The sequence below is a fragment of the Salmo salar genome, chromosome 06 (assembly GCF_965601325.2).
Source record: "Salmo salar chromosome 06, fSalSal1, whole genome shotgun sequence".
Lineage (NCBI taxonomy): Eukaryota > Metazoa > Chordata > Actinopteri > Salmoniformes > Salmonidae > Salmo > Salmo salar.
The window spans coordinates 49,361,064-49,381,207 of NC_138296.1; the positions used below are offsets into that span (position 1 = coordinate 49,361,064).

Sequence of the window (20,144 nt, forward strand, 5' to 3'; positions counted from 1 at the left end):
ATGATCACTGAGAAAGGGCATCAGACAAGTGTTTCTGTAATTCCATCTTCCCCGAGCCGCCAGTTCGTTGTTGCACCACGTCTGCCTGCGTTAGCAAAGCTGACTGCCCTTTCAGCTCCTAAAGTCCTTTGATTACATAACGCTTATATAAAGTGAGGGGGAGACAAAGGAAAATGTCCCGATTGTCCCTATCAGTCCCTATGAGGGGGCGACATAGAAATCGCAGTGTTGCAGGCCGTTGGTGTGACAATGGCAATAGAAGTTGGCAAGACAGCAGCGCAAACAGATCTGGGATCAGGCCCGTGTTCTTGTATGAAGGGTCTGGGTTGGTGACTAAGGCCTTTGGGCCGAAAAACACTGCACAATAAAACTGTGGGAGAATTCAACAGTGCGCTGGTATCTGTCTGTCTTTAGCTCAGCAGCCATATCCCTCTCTGTGGGGAACAGCACAGGCCCAACAAGCATGTATGCTGTGTGTCGATTTGGAATCGTTGTCAATGACTTCTCTTTCACCTTCACCCTTTGACATTGTAGCCTTTTACGGAGATCCCACCAACTTTGGTTGGTTCTCTCAGGCCTCTGCTCCTCTGACACCCTTTTGAAATAAGCCGACAACAACCGCAAGGTTTAGAATCCTCTCAGTTCAGTCCGTGTTCCGTGCAGTCTGAAAAAATGTGGAGGCCCCATCTCATTTTTCGAGGCGTTATTGAAAGCAGCAATTATCTGTCTCCACCTGCCAAAGTAGCTCGTGTGGATGACATCAAAACGAAGGTATCCAAACTGAATGGAGCGTTAACTCGTTGTCTTTTTTTTCTTCTTCCCTCCGTCTCCTCTCTCTCCTCCCAGCCTGAACTCGCTTCACCATGGATCAGCATCAAGACTTCAACTCGAGCATGGACGGCCACGCCGCCCTGCAATTCAACTCTGGGGAGACCACGGCCTCGGCTGCCCTGGCCAACATGACCCTGAAGGAACCCCTGGACCAGCGGGAGGTTAAGAAGCCTAACGGGATGTCAGATGCACACATGGGACCTGGGGACATGAAAGGTCAGTGATGGACTAGGTCACTAGGACTGTAGATTCTGACAGCGGAGGGTTATGGAAAAGAGAGAATATCAGATACATATTCTTGGAAAAATAAGTTTCTTAGAATCTGGTCAATCTGTTTTAGCATTTCTTTTAGACCTTAATAGTAAAAAGCAGACTGTGGCGATCTGTTTCATCCATCCAGATAGAAGCCAAGGATGTTATTGTTCTCTGCAGTACCCTTCCTTATAGTGCATGGTTAAATAACCCTACAGACGTGTGTTTACGTTTACACTAATCCAGGCATTTGGGTCAGTCTCTCCTCAGACAGACATTCTATCCTGTATTATACAGACCCAACACTCACTTCCAGAAAACAGGATTCAGATGGTGAAACAAATAAGAGCAGGGAGAGGGATGCATATGCTGATAATATAAACACATTTTGGTTTTTACTCCAGAGGATCTTAAAGGGATACTACGAGATTCTGGCAATTAGTCGTTTTTCTACTTAGCCAGTCAGATGATCTCGTGGATACCATTTGTATGTCTCTGCGTGCAGTATGAAGGAAGTTGGAGGTAGTTTCAACCAGCCAATGCTAACTATCGCTAGCGCAATGACTGGAAGTCTACAGTTACAGTAGCATACGCCCGAATTTCCGAGTGTCCCTATAACGTACTGAGTTTTGCCTAGTTCTATTGGATGACATGCACCAGCTGTCGCAGCTTTTGAGGTTTTGGTTCTTGTACAGTAGGCCGACAGTATGTCAGTGACCATATGAGGCCTAAATATTACATGATAGTCTATCTATATCTAGAAAAGAAAGGAATGCATATTCCATCAAGGATGTTGCTTTAAGTTCTCCATTCGGGTATTTTTATCCTCAGTATTTCGCTTCACGTAGAATACTTCCTCTTTAGGGAGCAGAAGGGCATTACTACCACTCTTACTGTACAGCTTACACTACGCCACTGAAGAACAAAAGGAACAACTTCTAAAGCAAGGCATCTTGTGTTTTGAGTCGGAAATGTAGGGCACACTGGGACTGGGGCCTGTTCTTTTTTTCCAAAATATATTCCACTATACCTCTTAACTGCGTCCTCAATATGTTCACCAAACACCTACCTCAAAATATAGGCTAGCCCGCTCTTTTGTTCCAACTAACCTGATGTGATGCCTGTTTTTTTTTCTTTCTCTCTCTCACTAACTAATAATCTTGCCTCTGTCTCACGTAGATGATTTGCTGGAGCTGTCACCTGAACTGAAATCACAGCCTCAAGCACCAGTGTCAGAGGTCTCTGTGTCTAAGAGCGCCCTCTCGGGTATGCTGCTCCTCACATCCAAACCCTTTATTTCTATTAGGGGTTGTGTGAGCTGCAGGGTTGGGCTCAATTCCATTTTGTTTAGTGTCCATTCACGAAATGTTTCAGGAATTGATTCATGAATCAGAAATACTTCATAAACAAATCATAAATTGATCATGAATAGATTATTATGAAATGGAATTGAGTCCACCTCTGGTTGTGATTGTGCCTCTTGTCATGGCTTCAAAAGCAATTTGCTCATTGGTTCCATTTGGCCTCTGCCTCTTCGCGAATCATCATCCAGCTTCTTGTCACAACCTCAACATGTGTTTGATTTAGCTTCTTGCTTCGCAGCTGCCTGCTTCACTTTTCACAGATAACACCTGGATTCTGAGTGCCTTTGTATCCCCCAAAATAATGTGCTTCCTCTTTTCCTCTCTTCTCTTCCTCTCTTTTCCTGTTTCTTCCTCCAGTTTTCAGTTTACGTAATCAGCGCCCAATGCTTCTTTTGAATTATTTGCAGCGACCATTGCTTATTTTTAATTAGTTGCCTCTCTGTCTCTCTGTCTGTAGGAATGAGAGAGAGAGAGACGAAGGTCAGTTCTTCTGAGGGCGTCTGCCTTTCCTTCCTAATGCATTTTTTATGAAATCTCCTGTCAGGATTTGAGGTTGATTCCGCTGTTCCCCTGCTGCTGGCCTCGCAACAATCCATGATATTTCCTGCTTCTGTTCATAAATTACATTTTTTTATTATTAATTATTATGCCATGCTTCTGAGTTCTGTTCTAAGTTCTGTGTGGGGAACTATCTTGTTGTTGTAGCTTTTCAGGGCACTTTTCATTCAGGTCACACTGATAGAAAAAGCCAACCCCACCCAGATTGTAGCATCAGGCCTGGAGTTGTGGCTCTCGTATTCATGATTGTCTGCATCCTAACTGTTAGCATGAAGTTTTAGGCTGTCGTCAGGACAAAGACAGTGGACGTAAGCTTCCTGTATTTAGACAATTGTCCCGTCGGCGGTCAGTAAGTTAAGAGACCGTTGTGGTTTTGAATCTGAGAACGGCGTTGCGTAAGTGGCACTCTGCAGTAACATGCTCTCTCAACAGACACGGCCAACAGGCCAACCTCAGAATAAGTGAAAGGGGGGGTTTCTGGGCTAATGGGTCAATATGGTCGCTACTTAACCGGTGCTGTGGCCTTGGTCAGCACGGTGGCGCCATGGTAACAGAAGGCTGAACCTCACAGTCCCTATAGAGCCACATCCATAGCTAGTCACCACAGAGCATTTTAAACATGGCTTGTAGAATTGATGTCATGGACGTCAATTCATCCTCACACTCTGTTCATTTACCATAGGAAGTGATGGTCACGGGGCTCATAATGCTTCGTATAATCGCATCCTTGGTGTTATAACCCCTTTAGCTATTAACACACTCAGTGACTCCAGGTCTCTCAACTGTCAGTGGGCCTTTATTCAACAATGATTTATGGTATTGCCAGAAGGACAAAAGGCACTTTGGCGGTGGTGTTATCTCAACAACAGCCTACAGCTAAAGATACCACGGTATCTGCTCTGCTGTGCACTACAGGCCAGCCTTGGCTCTAACCCCTGTCCACCAAAACATAAAAGATTGAGCAATTTCCATGAATGGAACTATGTGCGTAATGGAATTAGTTCCAAACCTTCCTTGAAACACTGGCATGAACAATATACCGCAGGAGACAACAAGAGAACACAAGGCTAGATATCTAGATTTAGGTCTACATTGTAGGAACTCGTGTTCATTTCCCTGTGCGTATTGTAGGTCTACTACCAGCAATAGTCTATAAGTTACACTTGTCAATAGAGGATAGCCAACTGGAATACAAGGTCCATGATGCATGTGTCTGGTGTTTTAGTCCTTAACTGGGGTTCAGTGTCTATGACTGCCCTATTAGCTGTAGGCATAATCATTTATAGCCACTGAGATGATGCTGAGCTTGCAGACTATTAACTGTTATTGGTTGACATGGAGGAATCATCAATCTTTCCTGGAATCGAAATTTGCTGATAAAGCGTTTCTTATTAACACCTATGCTACCCCCCCCCCTCGACCCCAGAAAATGTTCGATACAATGCCTTAATTAATACCCCTTGATTTATTCCACGTTTTGTTATGTTACAGCCTGAATTCACCCATCTACACACAATAGCTCATAATGAGAGAGAATTTCTTTTGTTGAAATTGTTTTGCAAATTGATTGAGAATGAAATTAAAAATGTCTTATTTACATGGGTATAAGTAAGTCTCTAAGAGCTTTCCACACCTGGATTGTGCAACATTTGCCTATTATTATTTTCAAAATTCTTCAAGCTCTGTCAAAGTGGTTGATGATCATTGCTAGACAACCATTTTCAGGTCTTGCCATAGATTTTGTGTTATTGTGTTATTGACTGTATGTTTGTTTATTCCATGTGTAACTCTGTGTTGTTGTTTGTGTCACACTGATTTGCTTAATCTTGGCCAGGTCGCAGTTGTAAATGAGAACTTGTTCACAACTAGTCTACCTGGTTAAATAAAGGTGAAAAACTGTAACTCAGCCACTCAGGAACATTCACTGTCTTCTTGGTAAGCAACTCCAGTGTCGATTTGGCCTTGTGTTTTAGGTTATTGTCTTGCTGAAAGGTGAATTCATCTCCCAGTGTCTGATGGAAAGGTTCTCCTCTAGGATTTTGCCTGTGCTTAGCTCCATTCAGTTTATTTTTTATCCTGAGAAACTCCCCAGTCCTTAATGATTACAAGCATACCCATAACATTATGCAGCCACCACTATGCTTGAAATATGTATGTTTGGGGCAAATCCAATAAAACACAATACTTTGTATTCAGGTAAAAAAAAAAAAAAAAAACATGCATTTGCCACATTTTATGCAGTATTAGGTCTACTTTAGTAGGTTGTTGCAAACAGGATGAATGCTTTTGTAATATTTTTATTCTGTATAGGCTTCCTTCTTTTCACTCTGTTAATTAGGTTAGTATTGTGGAGTAACTACAATGTTGTTCATCCATCCTGTCACAGCCGTTAAACTCTAACTGTTTTAAAGTCACCATTGCATGGTGAAATCCCTGAGCGGTTTCCTTCCTCTTCGGCAACTGATTTAGGAAGGACGGTTGTATCTTTGTAGTGACTGGGTATACTGATACACCATCCAAAGTGTAATGAATAACTTCACCATGCTCAAAGGGATATTCAGTGTCTGCTTTGTTTGCTTTGCTTACATTTACCTATCTACCAATAGGTGCCCTTCTTTGCGAGGCATTGGAAAACCTCCCTGGTCTTTGTGGTTGAATATGTGTTTGAAATTCACTGCTCGACTGAAGGACCTTACCTTAACTTGTGTGGGGAACAGAGATGAGCTAGTCATTCAAAAATCATGTTAACTATTATCGCACACAGAGTGAGTTCATGCAACGTATTATGTGACTTGTTAAGCACATTTTTACTCCAGAACTTATTTAGGCTTGCCGTTACAAAGTGGTTAAATACTTATTGACTCAAGACATTTCAGCTTTTCATTTGTATTGAATTTATAAACAATTTGAAAAACAGAATTACACTTTGAGATTATGGGGTATTGTGTGTGTAGGCTAGTGACAAAACAATCTCAAATGAATCCATTTTAAATTCAGGCTGTAAATGTGGGAAACGTCAAGGGGTGTGAATACTTTCTGAAGACAATGTAGATCAACAGATAGGCAGTCGTGCCCCTTCATTGCCCACACTTGCGCATGACCGAGAGTACGTTAGTGGTTTTAGCGAGCTTTAGACTAGAGGATTTATTTCAGCAGGCGGTGCGTGTGTGTGGTTAAGTTTGATCATAATTGTGTGAGTGCTCGCTGAATGTTGGGAGATCAACTTACCGGTACCTGTAGAAAGTCTAATGAAGTCCCCCTTTTCCTTTTCTCGTCTTCCCTATCCTCTCCCTCTCCCATCGAACCCTGGACCATGCAGCTACCGGAGGGACAACCGCTACAGGTCAAGGTATGACTACAATACCCATCTGACATCTCTCTTCCTCAGACTACATGTAGCCATGAGGAAGTAGAGTTTCTGAGACCAACTTCCGTCCATATCAAATCATCATCAACGTCTCTTATTTTCAACTATTCATTCCAATAGCTCATATACCAATTGAAACCAAGGTTGGGTTTACCATTGAGAGTAATGGACAAACTCCAGTATTGATTTGAACCACAACTCATCTCAATCACCATTATAGTAGTACTACAGCGTGTGCATTATAGAACAGAGGACACTGTTTGATTGGAATCTTTTACTGTATAGATTCACAGTTTTATACTGATCCCTTGAAATGTATTTATCTTAAGTGGGTAATGGAGTTTGATTACAAGAGCAAAGTTGCTCCTTTTCAAGGATGTCAGAATTGATCTCACGCTGAGGGATACCACACCATAACTACAGTTTTAACCATGTTTTGTTTACATGTAATTTGTTTAACGTTACAAACATTGGAGTAAAACAAGCTTATTTTGGGTTCTAATGGGATATGACTGTTGAACTAAGATCTCGAGGCAAAAGTTATATTCTTCAAGAATCAATGGGTACATATCATTCATTTCTAAGTCCAGAAATGGATATAGCAACTGCAGATATCCCCTTTAAAAGGAAGAGAACCATGATGTACTTACTGTATGTGAGGCTAGCAGCCAGAAAACCCGCCGTAAAGCCCATTTGCAAATTGGACAGTGCGGCAGCCAGTAGACTGGCATTGATTCATCACCATTGCAATTTCATTTATCACATGGCTTTTCACAACAATCCAAGAGAGAGAGAAATACAGCGCTGTTGGGTCATTGTGAGTACTGTGTTGAATGAGACACTTTTCGTATTGATGTGATTTTGCTTTGATTTCTGCTGTGAATTTGGTTGATGGCAGAAGTTGATAGTTTAGTGTTTGAGCTGTAAGGTGCTTTTTATGAACCCATATTTACGTACATAGTTCATAGCTCTCATTGCATAGTCTACCCATCTTTTCTGCTATAAACATGGAAGCAAAATGTTTGCAACTGCAAACTGAGCTTCTTATAAAAAACACCTACAGCTCTCAACATTTAGGTGCAAAAACAATCCAGATAATTGTAGTTTATGCATTTGATGTTTCATTGTTGTTCCTGTTGATGCCAGCAAAAAAGGTTCCTTTGCCCTTTGTTTTGTGTACCTTCTCCTTCAGTGGTTCTTTTCTTTCCTTTCGATTCTTTCTTTCCCTTTATTTCTGTTCCTTTTGTTGGGTGTTGAATGTGTGTCTCTGAGGAGGAGGTAAGTGTCTCTAACACCACAGTCCTGCTGTGGATCTATCCCTCTGTCCCTTATCGTTCTGCTTCCCGGTTCCCACCACACCAGAGGAGCTCACCGCATTGCTCAGCCCCACGCCAGGAGGCCTCAGTCCTGCCACAGAGAGCGGCCGCAGTAGCAGGTCCGGCTTTGCCGACGGTGGGAGCGAAGATGGGGAGAGAGCTGGGTCGGTGAGCCCCCGGGCGTCTCCTTCAGCCCCTGAAGCCCCAATCGAGAGGGACACACCAAGGCTCTTCTACCCAGACTCGCTGGGGTCTGAGCTGAAGAGGAGCCCGTCTGACAAGGTCTCTGATGTCTCTGTGGACCACAGCCTGAGCGGCTCTGGGTCTGAGGACGAGGATAAGAAGGACGTATGTGAGAGCAAGGAGGCTCCTACCACGGCCTATGAAGACATGATCAGTCCTGGGAAGCCTCAGAGCCCTCTCTTCACAGAAAAGGAGGGGACGAAAGAGCAGGAGGCTGAAGAAAAAGAGGAGGATAGCGACGAGGAAGAGGATGAAGAAGAGGAAGAGAGAACAGAGGTGTCAACGATCCGCAGGAGGCCACGGCGTGAAGCCAGCTCAGAAGAGGAAGAGCAGCAGAAAGATGAAGGTCGCGCCCCTGTCATTCCCGTTGCCATGACCCCGGAGGAAGCCAAGCAGCGCGTCCTGTCCTTTGACTACACGGAGCCTGAGGGACACCCCCCTGGTCAGGGCATCCCTGCAGGGTGGCAGAACGGAGCAGACAAGACCCCCCCAGAGAGCAAGAGCCCTGACTCCAACAGGGCCGACCCTGGATCTCCCTTCTCCCCTAGCACCGCAGCCGACCGGACCCAGGACCAGTCTCCTCTCATCGAGCACCAGCCAGACGCCCGCGACGAGATGGAGCAGGTGACTGAGGAGCAGGTGACTGAGGAGCAGGTGACTGAGGAGGAGGTGCAGGAGGAAGAAGAGGTGCAGGAGAAGGTAGCTAGTCCCCTGCCCATGATTGCTGTGCCCCAGATGGAGGTTGAGCCCGTCCAGATGGAAGACGAGCCTGTGAAGACCTCAAAGGACACTCAAGGCCAATACCTGGAGTCTGCAGATGAGGACGACATCGCAGCAGTGACAGCAACTCAGTCGGCAATCAAAGCCAAACCTGCAGAAGCCAAACCTGCAGAAACGAAGCCTAAGGCTGGCAAGCCTGCTAGTGGCCTCAAAGGTGATGCCAAAGGAGGTGCTCCCACAGCAGCCAAAGGCCCGGTCAGGAAAGATAAGAAAGTGACCGCTACTGCTGTTGCCCCTCCCACCGCCGCTAAAACTCAGAAAGCACCCCCAAAAGATGCCGCCCCACCGGGCAGAAAAGCAAATGTTCCAGGTGCCCAGCTCAAAGGTCTGTTTTCCGTTCTAGTTTATCAATCCCACCTCTCCACCACCTCCTTTCTTTTCTCTCACAGATATTTTTTTTCTTACTAGAGCAACACAATAAAGCAGCACCCTTTCTGAAAAACACGCACAAAACGCAAAATATGAACGTTCGGTTGATGAAACGGACTGCTTTTGTAGCCACCACCACCGGTTTCTTTCTTGTCTCTTCTTTGTTCACTTCGTTCTCTTTCGAGCTTTATCTTCTCTGTGTTTGTGGTCTGTGTTCTGTCTGTGTTTCCAGCCCCTGTTTATGTCACTAACCCTCCTGTGCCCAAATTATTTTTGCTGGCAATGTTTTCCACTGGTCAGCCCCTTTTGCATGTCACTTGCATGTTTGTTGGGTGTGCAACATCACATCATCGTGACTGTGTATTTATGGGTCACCTTCCCTTCCACCTCCCGTCTTCTGAACACACACACACACACACACACACACACACACACACACACACACACACACACACACACACACACACACACGTATGGTTCACAAGTGTATGCACACACCACACTCTGGCTACTGTTTCCTGCCCATCTATCATATTACCAGAAATGTGTAAGTCAGCACTGTTTGTCAGTGTACATGGATGCTTACATTAAACCGATCTTCCCCATCAGTAGTGGTATTTGTTACACACTACCACTACTAATCAATAGATGGATCACTGGTTCTCTTTATGCTAATCATCTAAAGGTTGCCTAAATTGCCAATTATCAATAATGATCAGATGGTAGCTGATAAGCACTTGCACATGACATAATAACAAAATGATTCCCGTTTCAATGGTACATTTTCTGTAAAAGCTTTTTTAAATGATTACTGGACTCCCAAGAGTCTAAATAATGAATCAGTTTAATGGGAACCACCCACTCTATCAATACAGCCCTGTCACTCACTCAGGGTCCTAGTTGGACTAATGGGGTCATCTATTGATAGGAGATAAACATTATTGCCTGCCTAACTAACCATTTGCAAGCACCACAGTCACCACGGAGACCCAATTTCGTGCTTATCCAATAACACGCAGGCTTGACGTAAAAAAAAGACGGTTTCTAAGCAGTTGTCTGTACCACATTCATTGGCCCTAAAACTAATTTAGTCCCCCCCTCAAATGATTAGCCTAGTCCCAGACAGTGTATTATGATCTCTGTGATTCTCTGAGTGGACTGATTAGGGGGATAGAAATCAGGCCATTTTTGAGAGTCTAGTTTTTAATATAGACGACTTAATGTGCTAAAACCTCCCCATGCAGTGTAATATCAATACACAGATAATTGCGAATCTGGGGCAAGTTTCAAATTAAAGTTCAATAAAAGTTTGACAAATTTACTTTCTGGCAATTCATTTCATGGTGCTGACAATTACCTTGAAATCCAAAAGCAACTTTAACACATCCGGATACAGCAACTAGAGTAGTTAACAACATGCATGAACAGGCAATTTAGCATCAGAGAGTTAGCCTAGCCTAGCACAGCGAGGTCTCAAAGTTGCTGATGAGACAGGACTATGATATTAGCACTGACTCAGTCCCGTTCTTTGACCCTCTCTTGCAGCCAAAGCCAGTGCAGGGCCTGGGAAAGAAGCAGCTGAGAAAAAGGTAGGTGATAACTAATGTGTGGACCAGAGGACTGACCTCTGGAGTGACCTTGCGATACAGCAGGCATCAATATATCTCAGTGCTTTACTTTACAGCTGCAAAGGAGGTTCCAAACATGTTGGCTCAAATTTTACATAAACTTTTGCATCAACCATCTGTCTTCAACTGAATGCCCTAAAAAACTGATGGTTTTGCTCTGCAATTGCAGTACAGAACATCTGCATGTAAAGCCATTCACCAATCACACACAGTATTTGACATTTGATTGATTTTAAGATTTTTACTGTTTACATTTTTTTTAATTGCTTAAATTGGTTTCAATTGTTTAAGTCTATATCGCTTATAGCTTTTTGTTAAGTTCCACCATCGTAATGCATTTCTTTAAATGTTTGCTTTCACTTTTGTCTTTTCCTTTGTGTTTCATAACACTTTTTTATCACCTTTGGTCACAAGACACCCAACGCCACCACACCTGCCAAAGCATCCACCCCCAAACGACCCTCCTCGGTCCAAACCACCCCCAACAAAAAGCCTTGGTCCTCTTCCTCTGCCCCAGCCTGCAACACTAGCAGGCCCAGCTCAATATTTAAACCCAGTCCAGGCAGTGCAGGAGCCAGAGAACCCAGGCCAAGGGTAAGTAACACATGGACAGGCCTCAACTTTGACCACTATCCCAGACCCAGGCCAGCCTATCCATAGGCTCATAATGCTCAATGGCATTATGACTCGAATACTTCAAAGTTCCATGGTGTTTGAGGATCTTATGCAATGCCTCTCCTAAACCCGAAATACTCAGTCAGTTCTTTCCCAAATTAGTCAGGAGTCTTTTGTTTCAACACAGGTTCATCGCTTGTTGTGTAGTTTCCAGTTTTTCCCATTCTAGACCTAACCATGCTGTTTGGTTTCCAGACTGGAGATGGGAAGACTGCCAGCACCAGGACACCAGGTGCTAAACCCCAGGGTGCTGGGACCAGGATGCAGACCAAGGCCACTGCTGGAGGTCAGTCAGTACTCAGGACAAGTTCATCAGATGCTCAACTCTCAATGTGTTCCTTTAACTAAAGTTGTACAGCAGTACCTACAACGTGACCAGATGCAATCACCATTAATCCATCGAGAGTTCCCCAATTCGAGAGAGGTTAACAAATGGAGTGTGAACAGAGATGAGAGAGCATGATAAGGATATGGTCAGACTCCATATCCCCATTGAAAAAGGTTCACCTACATTTGCTTTCTCTAACACGTGGCAGCTTGACTACATTTACATCTCCAGCACGTTGGATGGTGTCACTACAGTTTGCTGTGCTCTCTTTGGAATGGAGTGATGGAGAGAAAAATGTCTGGACATTTTGGCTTTAACTACAGGCTGAGCAAAACATCACCGGCACCTAATTCAAATAATTGAACTTTTACAGGTCTTGTTCCTGAAAACGTATTATCAGGAGTACAACATAGATTGGAATAACCTAATCCAAGATTATGTTTCTCCTAACCTTGTAGTGGATTCCCCCAAGACGCCCCAAGATCGTAGTGGCTACAGCAGCCCCAGCACACCCAAGTCCCCTGCCAGCCGGGAGGTGAAGAAGGTGGCGGTGGTGCGGACCCCTCCTAAATCCCCTGGGTCCATGAGGGGGCGCAGTCCGGTTCCCCTGGCAGCCCCCATGCCTGACCTGAAGAACGTCCGGTCAAAGATTGGCTCCACGGAGAACATCAAGCACTCGCCTGGTGGAGGACGGGTAAGGGCTTGAAACCGTTTTCTTTCGTTTTTATGATATGTAGGGTTGAAGAATTCCAGAAACCTTCCCAAAGTGTGGAGTTTTTTCAGAAACCCAGGTAAGAGGGGAGGGAATCTGCCAACAGAAAATCCTCCAACCTGGATTTCTGAAAAACCCAGGAACTTTTACAACCCTAGTGTACAACCCTAGTGCTGTTTTTCTTAGCTATCTTTCCCCCAAGCTTAAGTTATTTATCACAGGCCGGAATCCATGTACTACTCCTTAACTCCAGTAATTGGCCATTCAAAGCTTTTGTTCGAGTTGTGATCACAAATGACTTTACGGTCGGTATATGTTGAATATGTCCAGAACAATAAAAAAAATGGTTTGTTCTGTATTAGTTCCTTGGATGTTGTAAGGACAACGCTTTCTTCCTCCTGACTCTTTCAGGTGCAAATAGTTGAGAAGAAGATGGATTTAAGTAACGTTCAGTCAAAGTGTGGCTCCAAAGCCAATCTCAAGTATACCCCAGGAGGTGGCAATGTGAGTAACACAGACGGCATGGCGGTCAAGAGACTGCAGACAGAGACATTACCCATTTCAGGACTCCTACAGTACACAACCCACAAACTTCCATAAAGACTGGTCACTTGATCATTGATCTGTAACTATTTTTGAGATCATGTCAGATATGACCTCAAATGTCAGATATCCCTGACCTGTAAAATAAGGACATTGCCTCACGCCTGTAACTTCTGAGTGTGAGAAATCTAGCTATTGAATTGGTACCTGCAGAGTAGACACCAATCATGAACTTGTAGATAATCCGGTTTAAGTAAATTGTAAAATAGGAGTCTGCAGCAAGGTCCACATCGCAGCCTTGCATCTGCTGCAGCAACCTGCCAGAAAGATAATGTTATTTTCGCCTCTCTACCTCTTCCAGAGTAAATTTGACATAAGAAGATCAACTTGTCTAGTGTTAAGTCTAGGTGTGGCTCCAAAGACAATCTCAAGCATGTCCCCAGAGTTGGTAACGTGAGTAACTTGGGGATGAACTCATGGCTTGGTCTTGAGTCTTCCTGCAGTTAGGACCAGATCATGGCTTTGGCCAGAACATAAAGGCTATTCCTTCTCCACTCTCCGCTCCTCCTAGACTTAAAGGAAATGAGGACTTCAGTAGTTTATAGCTAGATAGTTTACAGAATGATAGTTACCTCTAGTGGAACCCCGTTCCGCCAGCGGAACCCCTAGCCAACAGCCAATGGGATCGCATGGCGCGAAATACAAAAACAACTAAAAAACCATAATTCAATTTTCTCAAACATACGACTATTTTACACCATTTGAAAGATAAACGTCTCCTGAATCCAACCACGTTGTCCGATTTCAAAAAGGCTTTACAGCGAAAGCAAAACATTACATTATGTTAGGATACCACCACAGCAAAAAAACAACAACATAGCCATTTTCCTAGCAAGGACAGCCATTTTCCAAGCAAGGGTAGCCGTTCAAAAGCACAAAACCAGCTAAAATTATGCACTAACCTTTGACGATCTTCATCAGATGACACTCCTAGGACATTATGTTAGACAATACATGCATTTTTTGTTCCATCAAGTTCATATTTATATAAAAAAAAACATTTTACATTGGCGCGTGACGTTCAGAAAATGTGTTCATCCCAAAATTTCCGGTGAATGTGCACCATAATTTACAGAAATACTCATCATAAACGTTGACAAAATATATAACAATTAATTAAAGAAGTATAGATTAACTATTCCTTTATGCAACCGCGTTGTCAGATTTCAAAATAACTTTACGGAGAAAGCACATTGTTCAATATTCTGACTACTGAGCCCCAAGCTATTCAGTTAGCCGTCCAGCCACGGCATCCACAAAACGCTGAAATATGTTAAAAATATTATCTTACCTTTGCTGATCTTCGGCTGAATGCACTCGGAAGGTCTCCCACTTCCACAAGAAATGTTCATTTGTTCGATAAAGTCCATAATTTATGTAGAAATAAATCCGTTTTGATGGCGCGTCCAGATCACCATTCCAAAATGCATCTATCCACCGTCGACGAAAAGTTATAAAGTTCCCTCAGCGTTTCTAGAAACATGTCAAACCATGTTCACAATCAATCTTTAGGGTGTTTTTAACATAGAATTTCGATAATATTCCAACTGGACAATAGCAGATTCATTACAGAACAAAAATAAAAATGACTAGCCCTGCGTGAGTGCGCACGAGGTAAGTCAATGACCCCAGCCCGACCACTTACTGTTCCGGGTATTATTCAATCAAATTGCACTGTAGAAGCCTCAAACAAGGTTCTAATGACTGTTGACATCTAGTGGAAGCCTTAGGAAGTGCAATATGACATCACAGACACTAGTTTAGACAGAACATCATTTGAAATGACTACAACCATGTGAGTTCAAACTTCCTGGTTGGATTTTTCTCAGGTTTTTGCCTGCCATATGAGTTCTGTTATACTCACAGACATCATTCAAACAGTTTTAGAAACTTCAGAGTGTTTTCTATCCAAATCTACTAATAATATGCATATCCTACCTTCTGAGTCTGAGTAGGAGGCAGTTTAATTTGGGTACGTTTTTCATTCGGCCGTGAAAATACTGCCCCCTATAGTGAAGAGGTTAAGTTTGAGGAGTTTACAGACTAGAGTAGCATCTGAGACTAAATCTTACTTGCTTCAACTTTCTGCAGAGGGCAACACAAAAACCACCCAGAAAGCCAAGATAAAGACCTAATCAATCTCTTTAAAAATGTTGATTTCATTAAACTGCAATGGGACACTGGTTTAAGGTTAGACACGGCAGGGACAGGTGCGTAGTACCTCGGCCCCTTTGAGTCCCTGAAAACGGATGCATGAATAAGGCATTACAGGGGGCAGGCCATCCTTGCCTGGAGATGCCGTTGCCAAGTTTGTGTTTTTGGTCTGTCTGCCCTAGATCTGTCTCCTCAAATGTGTCTCCAATAACCCGTTTGATGCACCCCAATGGCTCTTGTAGTCTCAAACTCTCCAATTCCAATATACGGTTCAGCGTCTTGAGCTGAAAACCTCGACATCAGTGCTGTTGTTACCTTGCATGACATGGATGACGTGAATGCAGTAGTATGTGACAAAGTAGAATGTTATTGTCGTCGGTGTGTCCATTGACTTATAATGGTGGCATGGTTCTCCAGGTTGGTGTATGACCGTGAGCATGCAGTCCCAGTGGGCAAAATTTGGGACGGTAAATCCAAATGACGTCATATTCTGATTCTAAAAATGTCTGATTACAACCAGTTAAAATCATCTTGTTCATGACTCTATCAAGATGTCTGGGGAAAGAGGTCATATATTAGTTATCTGGTCAGATAATCAGTTAAAGCCATCTTTTAGCTAAAAAAAAGACGTCTACAGACATTATTATAATCAGAATACAACCTGACCATGACGTCACAAAAGACAGAATGACGTTGACCTGTACAACCAGTTTTGCCCGCTGGGCTCAACCTGAATCCTGTCAATTGTGATATTAACCTCCAACTCATTGTCCCCTCCGCCACCACCCATCAACCTCTGTCAGTCAATACTGTCTGTACTATATAATCTACAAATCAAGACAAGCATGGCATTAGGAAAACCACTGTATAACTATGATGTATTTGTTTATATAGGCCATAACTAGTGACCTCTGTAATGCATTACTGGTGCTGTCTAAGTAGATATGTAAGATTCAACTCTTACAGCAGAAATGATGAGGCCAGTTTGTTTATAGTGGTACCGGTAAGTGGCTAGTGATTGGGCTGCACTAAGCTGCACTGAGTTGGATGTGGCTGCAGCGTTGCAGTCCTGCTGTAGTCGTGTCTGTCTGCTTGGAGAAACAGGGCTGGGCTTCTGTTCTGTGTAGATAGTAATGTGATGAAAGCCTGGCTCACTATGCAGCAATAACACCACCATGTGTCTGTACTGTGTAAATACATGTTCAAACTGCATACCAGCAAATAGCTGCACATTTGGATGTGTATATGTTTGTGTGTATGTAGACTAGCGGGGTATGGCTGAAAATAAAATCTGCAATATTAATTAAAAAATATAGGCATATTGTTTATTTTCTCATTTTATTCAAGAGAGTAAACCCATTTCACTTAGGTTGCTTTGGGGATTTGATTTTGTCTAGACTTGTTTTAAATCATGGATGGGGTGATTTTATGAGAGCTCTGGTTATTTGAATTTCATATTCATGAATTATTTGGCAATTTACTTCGATAAACATTGGATCAGATTATAACATTGTTGTTTTCATGAATGCCATTCCTTTTGTGATTACCTTCATCCTCCTGATCATCAGGTATCTTGTCTCGCTTCTCAGGAAGAAATACGTGGGGGAATTTGTAGTAGAGAATATTCCTGTGAAAAATCAAATGAAAAAAAAAGGTCAAGGCCTGGTAATCCAATCACCTAATCAAATATGTATCCTTACTTACAAGACGTGGGTTAAACTGGGTTAGAAAACAGCATTGATTCGTCATAGTTTCTAGAGATGTAATGAAACATCTCTGCAATGTACCCAAGAGGGCCTTTGCATCCAAATTTGAGACCAAGTTGTCTCATTTAGATTCAAATTTCATCAATATGGCGGGATTTTTGATAAAGCTGACTGAATTCCCTGAAATATTCTAGCTATCTTTTCATTTTTAAGGAATTTCTCATGTGTGGGTGCAATCGAATAACTCCTCTTTCCCTTTTCCAACCAACATCTATTAAGGACAATGCTAGAAGCAAGTCTATTCAGGAAGCCATTCATGGCGGTGTCCTTGTCCTTGCATGTGACTGATGCTGACTCATTCTAGATTGTCTCTCTGTATTCTGCCTCCTCGCATCGCCCAACAATGACCACTCCTCTGGTCTGATTCTATCAGTGGTCTGATGATCTCCTTTGTTGTTTCTCCCCATTGCCATATCCAGGTTCAAATTACTCACAAAAAGATTGACCTAAGCAACGTACAGTCAAAGTGTGGATCGAAGGCCAACATTCACCACAAACCAGGTAACTTACGTACAAAATAAAACCTTAGTGACTGAAATGAAAAAACATGCAACAGAGATGGTCTATACTCAGCCATATCAACAAATATATATAAAATAATAGTTTTATGTGCTCCTGATGAATGTGAAATACAGGAAAATGTGTTGAAAATACCCTTTGTAGTGGTAAAGATTAACAATGGTCTTCGTTAGGTGGAGGCAATGTGGAGATAAAATCTGAGAAGTTGGACTTCAAGGTTCAGTCTAAGATTGGATCAATGGACAACGTTGGTCATGTGGCTGGAGGTGGCGGACGGAAGGTAAACAAACATACAGACTCACTATCTCTAATGTCCGAATTGACACACATTTCTTTCAAAACAGTACTTTCATGTTTTCAATCTTTAAAAAAAAACAACTGTACAAACCTATTACAATCAATTACTCATTTCTATTCTGAAATACTGAATTATTCTGCCAAATTCTGGAGTCTGCACTCTCTCTGTCTTCAAATCTCGGAAATCTGAACTAAATGATCAAACTCCTCTCGCTTGGCAAACTCTTCCTTAGCAAACTGAGCATGCCGTGAAACTTGCTTGTAAAACATTTCTAAAATGTCATGCAAAAGAGCGATTAACGCAGGGTCACATTGATTACTAAGTAGGCCTATGTCTCTGCATTGCCAATATGCATATGCCTAAGTTTGTCATTTACTTGTCATGTACTTACAAAAAGTGTATTTACAAACACATAATTTTTATATCAATATTTAATATAAAGCCTAACAATAGATCATAAATATATTTTATTGCAAATACAGACTTCCCTCAAGGTAACTGATCCCTGTTAAAAACTCAACCTCACATAGTACCTGAAGGCCAATTTTAAAGTCAATACAGTAAAAAACTAAGGCAGTATTTTCCCTAATCTTGGTACCCAGAACCAAATGAGATGCTCAATATTTTAATTGTTAAGCCTATAACAAGAGATTATATTTTCCCAACTCTGGCGACCCATTCTCCTGCTCTCCTTCCTCTTTTTGCCCAGCGTGTTTGGGTGGCCGCACCTCTTCTCATTTAGCCTGTGGACCAGTCTCTTTAGCTAATCCACTCCATGTCATGTGCCAAAGAGAGTGGCCTTTCTACCATCTTCAAATATGATCATTCTATCATTAATGAGCTCGAGAACGGAGGATTTGATCCTGATTCGTTCACCCTTAGAGCTATCCTCCAATCACAACTATTGTGCAAATATTTGAACTTTTTTTCTCCACAGAACACGTGAGTAGGGTCTACCTGCAGATTGCGTACTACATGCCACGCCCACTACATGCTGCGCCCACAACACCCCACTTACTACATGCCACGCCCACTGCCATTAAAGGCTGCTAGCTAGCTAGGAGACCGGCAGTTGAGAGGAATGTGCTTGTTTGAAATGGAAAGGCGTCGGGGTAGCTATTGATGAAGAAGAACATCAAGACAAAGCAGCTGCTTTACAAGTGGGATGCACTGTTGAGCACTACATCCCGAGGGGTTTGTGCTGATTGTACGGCGATTATGACAGCCGGTTAAATGGCGTCCCTTGACAAGGCAAGAACAAGATGTATGTCAGGAGAAGTCCAGTATTATCAGAAGGAGATACTTGGAATACAGAGGAGGAATGGAGGGGAAAAAGAGAGGCAGAGGAGGTCTAAGAGAGAGAGGGAGGAAGAGGGGGACCTTGAGTCGTTTACAAATGGCGGGAAAAAAGGAGATGGTTGGTTAAAGAAGAAAGTTAGAAAGTGTAAGCAGAGTGAGTTGAAGACCGGATGAGAAATGGAAGTGTATGAGGGCGAAGTATCAGAGGTGGTAGGTGTGGTGAGGTTCTCGGAGCCCGAGGCTTTCACCGAGGGTCAGGATAAAGATGAGTCTGTGACAGTAGGAGTGAAGTTTTTGGATAAAGTGGACCCTTGCCTTTTGGCTTATCCATTTGAGGTTTCAGGGTGGGTGAAAACAGAGTTGGGTGCTGTGGAATTGGGGACAGTAACCAGAAATGGTCTGGTAATAATTGTGTTTCTTCTGGTCAGAGGGAGTAGGCGCTCCATTTTTAACTAATGGGGGAAAGAGATGTGAATTGTTTTGCTCTCACAAAAAGGGCGCCATTGAAAGGAGTGATTTCCCGGTGTTTGTGATGCTCGTCGTTTGGTGCGACTCAGATGGGGGGGGGGGGGGGCGTGTGGAGAAACAGAAGAGTCATTGTCTGTTCTTTTTGAGTTTTGATGTTGAGTCTTTGCCCGACAAAGTGATGTTAGGATATATAAAAGTTATCCTGTACAAGCTTTTGTGCTGACTACATTACGTTGTTACAGGTGTCAAGCTTATGGGCAGCAGTGTGTAGGAGGAAGGTTCCTAGGTGTGAAAAGTGTGCAGACGGGCATGAGACAAAGGAATGTGTAGCATTGGGGAAAGTAGTGGAATGTGAAGGGGTGCCCATGGGGCTGGGGATCAGAAATGTCCCATGTGAGAGAGGAAGGTTGAGGTTTCCAGGGTTAGAGTAGTGCAGAATTTGTAATTTGCTGAGGCAGTGAAAAAAGTAGAGGAAGATGGGTCATGGGGAGGGATCCTGAGAGGAGTGGTGAGTAGTAGATCTGTACAAGTACAGAGGAATAAACCAACAAGTGATATGTTTCAGTAAGATTGGATTTTTGGGATGGAACGTAAGTTGCAGAAAATTGAGGTTG

The 20,144-nt window shown here is 43.0% G+C and overlaps 1 protein-coding gene across 10 annotated transcripts in view; it reads left to right on the plus strand.

The window, feature by feature from the left end:
* The window catches only part of LOC106607459 (uncharacterized), a 46,825-nt gene that overhangs the window by 20,094 nt on the left and 6,587 nt on the right, over positions 1-20,144 (plus strand). For 5 of the 10 annotated variants that reach the window (XM_014204429.3, XM_014204425.3, XM_014204424.3 and 2 more), the window contains 11 exons: positions 847-1,047; positions 2,263-2,349; positions 6,325-6,354; positions 7,735-9,036; positions 10,626-10,669; positions 11,123-11,302; positions 11,579-11,669; positions 12,170-12,405; positions 12,835-12,927; positions 17,366-17,447; positions 17,639-17,745. In XM_014204429.3, coding sequence (XP_014059904.2) covers positions 864-1,047; positions 2,263-2,349; positions 6,325-6,354; positions 7,735-9,036; positions 10,626-10,669; positions 11,123-11,302; positions 11,579-11,669; positions 12,170-12,405; positions 12,835-12,927; positions 17,366-17,447; positions 17,639-17,745 — 2,436 coding nt within the window. In that variant the 5' untranslated portion in view covers positions 847-863. The remainder of the gene's footprint in view (positions 1-846; positions 1,048-2,262; positions 2,350-6,324; positions 6,355-7,734; positions 9,037-10,625; positions 10,670-11,122; positions 11,303-11,578; positions 11,670-12,169; positions 12,406-12,834; positions 12,928-17,365; positions 17,448-17,638; positions 17,746-20,144) is intronic. The other 5 variants (XM_045720638.2, XM_014204431.3, XM_014204430.3 and 2 more) reach the window with 3 other exon arrangements.